We start from the raw sequence: 6,000 nt of genomic DNA, 5'->3' as shown, positions 1-6,000 counted from the left end.
ACTAGCAAAACACAGACATCCAAACACTCTCATATGGGAGAGACTGGGTTTAAACCCAAAAATCATTTCAAAAGGAGATCTTCCAAGTAACACAGATGAGGGCAGCCTGTTGATAATATAGGTAGCAGTTAGCACACAATCAGACCAATAGCACAAAGGTAAATTACTTTGAAACAACAAGGATCTAGCCACATTCAGTAAATGTCTATGCTTTCTCTCAACAATACCATTTTGTTGAGGTGTGTAAGCACAACTAGTCTGATGAACAATGCCATTTTCAACACAGAAATCTTCCATTTTTTTGTTGACAAATTCAGTACCATTATCACTTCTAAACATTTTCACATTTACATGAATTGATTTTTAATTAGTTTAACAAAACTCAGAAGATTATCAAAAACATCACTTTTAGTTTTTAACAAATAAACCCAAATAGCTCTGGAAAAATCATCAACAATAGTCAAGAAAAACTTAAAACCAGAATAACTATTAACCCTGTAAGGCCCCCATATATCTAAGTGAACTAATTTACCAATTTTTGAAGATGTATGATCACTCAAGGGAAAAGGATCCCTTGATTGTTTAGCCTTATGGCAAACATCACAAACATCATTGTCAGAATTAGGATTAATCCCAATACTATTCTTAAGAAGTTTAAGAACTTGAGTAGCAGGATGTCCTAATCTGCAGTGTGATGTTATGCGAGGGGTATATGAAATAGTATTAATTTTTACAAGGAAATACTATTAAATACGATACAATTTTACACATGCTATTTATTTATTTATAGAATGGATATACCTAAACCTTGCTACAACACTTATAGGCAGTGTACCTAATCGTACAGTAGTGTAGTTTTTAGTAAGTCCGGTTCGTTCCACGGGGATCTTTTAAACAAGCTTAACGCTATATTTTTAACTTATAATTGTAAAAATACAAAAATATATATAAGTAGTATTATTATTATAAAAGGGGGTTTTTACCGTTTAATGACTGGTTTGTCGATTTTAAAACTTTAGTCGCAGTTAAAACCTAATGTAAAATATAAATATAACTTAATTTAAAGCGTAAAGTAAATAACGATAATGAAATTGCGATAAAAAAAGCGATAAAATAAAATTACGATAATTAAAGAGTACGATAATTAAAAGTGCAATTAAATATAATGACAGTAAATAAAAGTGCGATAATTAAAAGTGCAATTAAATATGAAATATATAAATTATGCTTATTTAAACTTCCGTAATCATGATGTTTGACGTGTTGATTTTAGTTTATTCTCATGGGTTAATTGTCCTGAATTATTCGATATGTCCATACGAGTTTGTCCATAATATTCCATCAGTCATAATTATAAAGTGTGAAAGTCTTCGTCAAATTATTCTTATTCCCGAAGTTAAATATTCCAACTAATTGGGGATTCGAATTGTAACAAGGTCTTATTACTTTATTTAATGAATACACCAGGTTATCGACTGCGTGTAGACCAAGGTTTTACTACTTTGTTAACAATTACACCAATTACCCTTGAATATAATCCACCCCTGTTTCAACAAGTCTATTAACTATTAATCCAGTTCCGTGTCCGGTAAAATGAACAATTATTGGTATTTATAGATATCCCGCCCACCGTGCCCAGTCAAGCATATGTGGTTATATATAAATACGTCAAATTATAAGTCTATATATTAAATTAACGAGGTATCGTTTAGTTAATATAAAACCCATTAATAACCCATAGTCTAATTTCCACAAGTGTCGTTCTTTTATCCAAACCCCAATTATGGTACAAAGCCCAATTACCCAATTTTAATATTTAGCTCAACATCACGATTACTTCGTCTTAAATAAGCATAATAATAACTTAGTTACGAGACATTAATTTAAAAATAACATTAACCATAACTTACAATGATTAAAAATAGCGTAGCGTTACACGGACAGAATTTCGACTTACACCCTTACAACATTCGCTAATATACCCTTATTATTAGAATTTAAAATTAAAATTAAAATTATAATATATATATATATATATATATATATATATATATATATATATATATATATATATATATATATATATATATATATATATATATATATATATATATATATACGTGAGTGAGATAGAGAGATGGATGGATATATTTGGATCACCAAACTGCGAAATTTATAGGGGCTGGGCTGAAAAAGTGTGCCATGCGATCGCATGGCTTTTGTGCCTCCAGGCCATGCGATCGCATGGAGGTAGGTATCAGCTCACATGAGTTTGTTTTCTTGTTTGCCGACGTTTATAATATATAATATAATATATATATTAATTTTAAGAATTAATTATATATTATATTATATTCATGTGCATAGTTGACTTGTAATTTTTAGTCCGTTGCGTCGAGCGTTGAGAGTTGACTTTGGTCCCGGTTCCGGATTTTCGAACGTCTTTGCGTACAATTTAATATCTTGTATTTTGCGTTTCGCGTCTTGTACTCTTGTAATTTTGAGACGTTTCTCATCAATAATTTAAACCACTTTGATTGTACTTTGTTCTTTTGAGCTTTTTGGTCGTTTGCGTCTTCAATTCGTCGAATATGTCTTTTGTCTTCACCTTTTATTATTTAAACGAATATTACTTGTAAATAGAACAATTGCAACTAAAAGCTTATCTTTCTTGAGGGATAATGCTATTAAATATATGTTCGTTTTTAGTATTATCAAATATTCCCACACTTGAGCGTTGCTTGTCCTCAATCAATATAGTCTTGAAATAAAACTATACTAGAATCACTTCTTTATTCTTCACACTTTGTACATCAGTGATTTCTATACGGTGGTATGAACAATGGTAGTAACGATGTGGTTTACAGTCCCACATGACTATGAAAATTTAGATCCTTAAGGAAATTGGATCTTTATGAAAACATTTGATCTTTTGAAAATACAATCCAGCTTTTACCCTAGATAAGTTTTCCGGAATAACCCTTCACCGGTGTTTGCAAATTGTTTTTGTGGGTTTGGTGGGTTTCAGATTTGAAAATTTTAGCTCAAAACTTGCGGTTTTGTGTCACCCACTTGCTAACCTTGTATTGGGAAAGCAACACGTCCACTATACTTGCTCCGAATATTACCTTTCGATAAACTACCGTCCGGTTGTAAAGGAAAGCGTTGAACAAGCAACTGTTAAGGCAATGTCCCCTGACATGCTTTTAATTATGGTCTATAACGTGTCGGATGCAATTACTATCCTTTGTAGGAGCAATAGTAAAGCTCACCCTATAATTTTTCGGTCTGGCACAAGGTCCTGTCTTCGACCATGCTATGCAACCACCGTTCTTACGGTTGATACCCGATTTGGTTCAGGTGACCTAATGAATTCCATGTGAATTCCTAGGATTTTACGTTCAATGGTAATGAACGCATTGAAAATGGGTTTTCAGAAAACAAATCGGTTTCTAATTTTTATCAAAATATTTTTTCGTTCAAGCTCGAGTTTAGATATCATCGAATTCTATGAGTTTGTAATTCTCAATATTTAAGGTCAATCTCAAGGATTAAGTAATATCAGTCTTAAAAGCTGATTTTTGATCTTTTAAGGAGATTATCCTTTCTGGGGATCTGATTCATTAGTCTTATCAAGCTAATTTGCACGGTGCCCTCCCCATTTTACGAGACAGGTCCTCTCATGGTTAGGATAAGTCTGACCACTTGGCGACCCTGTTTGATGCTGAGGTCCGTGGATTTTCAGCTGATTTTTGAGATGATTTTTCTAGATTTTTCGTCAACCTACAGCTGGTCTGGACGACAACTTCCTGACCTAAATCAAGAAGCGCGTGTCTTTTTCAGAAGACTTTACTTCCTTTTAATGATGGAATTGATTCATCGTGTAGATCCATCTTTGTTTCAAATATATTACAGTTTTCTGGGTAAAACGGTAATTTTGTCCAAAACAAAAGTATCTTTGTACAAAATATGTGATATATGTTTTAAAGAACTTGGTAAATTTTTCCCACACTTGGCTTTTATTTTCCTTTTTTTTGCCTTTTTATTGTCCTATATTTCATTTTAAATGAATTCTAACATTTTAGGCTGTTTCTCAATTTATGTCCTTTCTGAGGTAACAATAATTTCGGTGTTAACACCTAGTTTTATCGTTCATAAATATGTATAAACATGATTTTGAGTTCATTTAATTGAAAATTTTGAAAAATTTTACTAGAATTGGGTAGTCAGTATATAAGACTAGGGCTGTTCTTTATTATCAGAGAGCACTAGATTCTAATACAACTACTGCGTTACTAGCATTTTAATGGTAACCAAGTGTTTAAATTAAAATTTTTAAAAATCCGAAAGAATTTAACCTCTTCCCATACTTAAGATCTTGCAATGTCCTCATTTGCAAGAAATCAGTAACAATTTAAATTATTGAGGGTGATTAGCGTAGAAAAATGATTAAATTTTACCAAAGTTTTCAAACATATTTGCGTTTGTTTGTTGAATGATAAATGGTGCACATCATTTGTTCATTCCGTCTTGTTGTTACATCACATTTGTTTTTCGTTTTGTCGTCATAATTAGTAGCTTTTGCTGAACTTAATGCCAGTCTTTGAAATGCGCTGTTTTACCCTGTTGTGTACAATTGACAATATACATACATACAAATATAAACATTCATGGTAATTTGAAATGGGACTTAAAATCCCACTTTCAAATCAAATATGAAATATTAGTACAAAATAATAAAAATATTAAGCAATACATTAATGTATCACAATATCATATGTTTAAACATAAATAAATAAAAATAATAAAAAGATAAAAATCATAAAAATTACCAACAGGAACTATGTCAATCTGGATAGGGGTTCCAGTTCATGTTATCGTCCGGGTTCCATGGTTGGTAATAGGTGTACTGGTAGGCCTGGCTAGGGTCGTAGAGAGTATATGGTGGTCTCATCTCGGGCTGGTGTGGAGGATAGTAAGCGGTTCGGGTCGAAACGTAGTGATCCTGAGGTGACAGCCGGCTCATAATCTGACGCTGATGATAGTCCCATCAATCATGCTGTCGTTGCCTGGAATGTTCGTAATCATTCCGGGCTTGCCACTGCTCCATCCGACGAAATCTCTCCGCGTTTGTCATATCTTCCTCATCTATATGCTGGTAGACATCAGTCATAGCCTCCCGAATGACATCCCTAATGTCATCCGCTTCCTCCATTTCCTCGTCTGAACCTCTCTCTACCTGAGGATGACTACCTTCATAGGGTACTGCCTGATTGCGTCTACTCTTTAATACCTTAGCACCCGCATAAACCCTCAATCCTAAAGGCTCAACCTGTTCTCTACATACCAAAAGTGGACCCCCTTGGTCCCTATCTACACCTAAATACTCTCCAATGAGAGTAACAAAAATACCTCCTCCAATTATCCCCCCTTCCTGTATTCCTTCCACCATTTTTGATAAATAAAAACCAACACAGTAGGGGATATTAACAAAGCTTCTTGGGTCTCGAATACACTTTAGGTAAAATAAATCATGTAAGGTCATTTTCTCCTTGTTGTGACCTCTCTGTGTAATCGAGTTTGCCAAAAATCTATGAATTATACGAAGCTCGGCTTTGTTAATATGTAAGTAGGAGTGTTTTCCTCCTAGTGTAAAACATTATAGTTTGACATACGCCTCCAGACAGCGTTCGCGTCAAAATTCCTATCTACCCTTTCACCACGATAAATCAAGTTCATACAATCGGGTAGTAGTAATTCACTAGGAGTGTAAATCTGTAACGCCCTGGCCATGTCCAGCATGGACATCCTGTACATCCTACGGCCAAGTATAAACCTAAGAAAACTTCTATCATCTAATCTATCTACATCTACATTTAATGCTATCGTACTCATCAGCTCAACACACCATTCCTTATATACAGGTCTATGAATGGTGAATAAACGTTCCCAATCGGTAAAAGAAGAACTGCCATACCTTTGGATCAGATGCTCCCTAAC

The 6,000-nt window shown here is 33.7% G+C and overlaps 1 protein-coding gene across 1 annotated transcript in view; it reads right to left on the bottom strand.

The window, feature by feature from the left end:
* Window positions 1-347: 347 nt before the first annotated feature.
* LOC139902291 (uncharacterized) overlaps window positions 348-6,000 on the bottom strand; it is a 29,425-nt gene continuing 23,772 nt past the window's right edge. Inside the window, exon 7 of the mRNA XM_071884933.1 lies at window positions 348-679. Coding sequence (XP_071741034.1) covers window positions 348-679 — 332 coding nt within the window. The remainder of the gene's footprint in view (window positions 680-6,000) is intronic.

Source organism: Rutidosis leptorrhynchoides, chromosome 1 (assembly GCF_046630445.1).
Source record: "Rutidosis leptorrhynchoides isolate AG116_Rl617_1_P2 chromosome 1, CSIRO_AGI_Rlap_v1, whole genome shotgun sequence".
Taxonomy (NCBI): Eukaryota; Viridiplantae; Streptophyta; class Magnoliopsida; order Asterales; family Asteraceae; genus Rutidosis; species Rutidosis leptorrhynchoides.
Note: the sequence above shows the minus strand (reverse complement) of the source record. Positions and strands in the feature narration are given on the sequence as shown.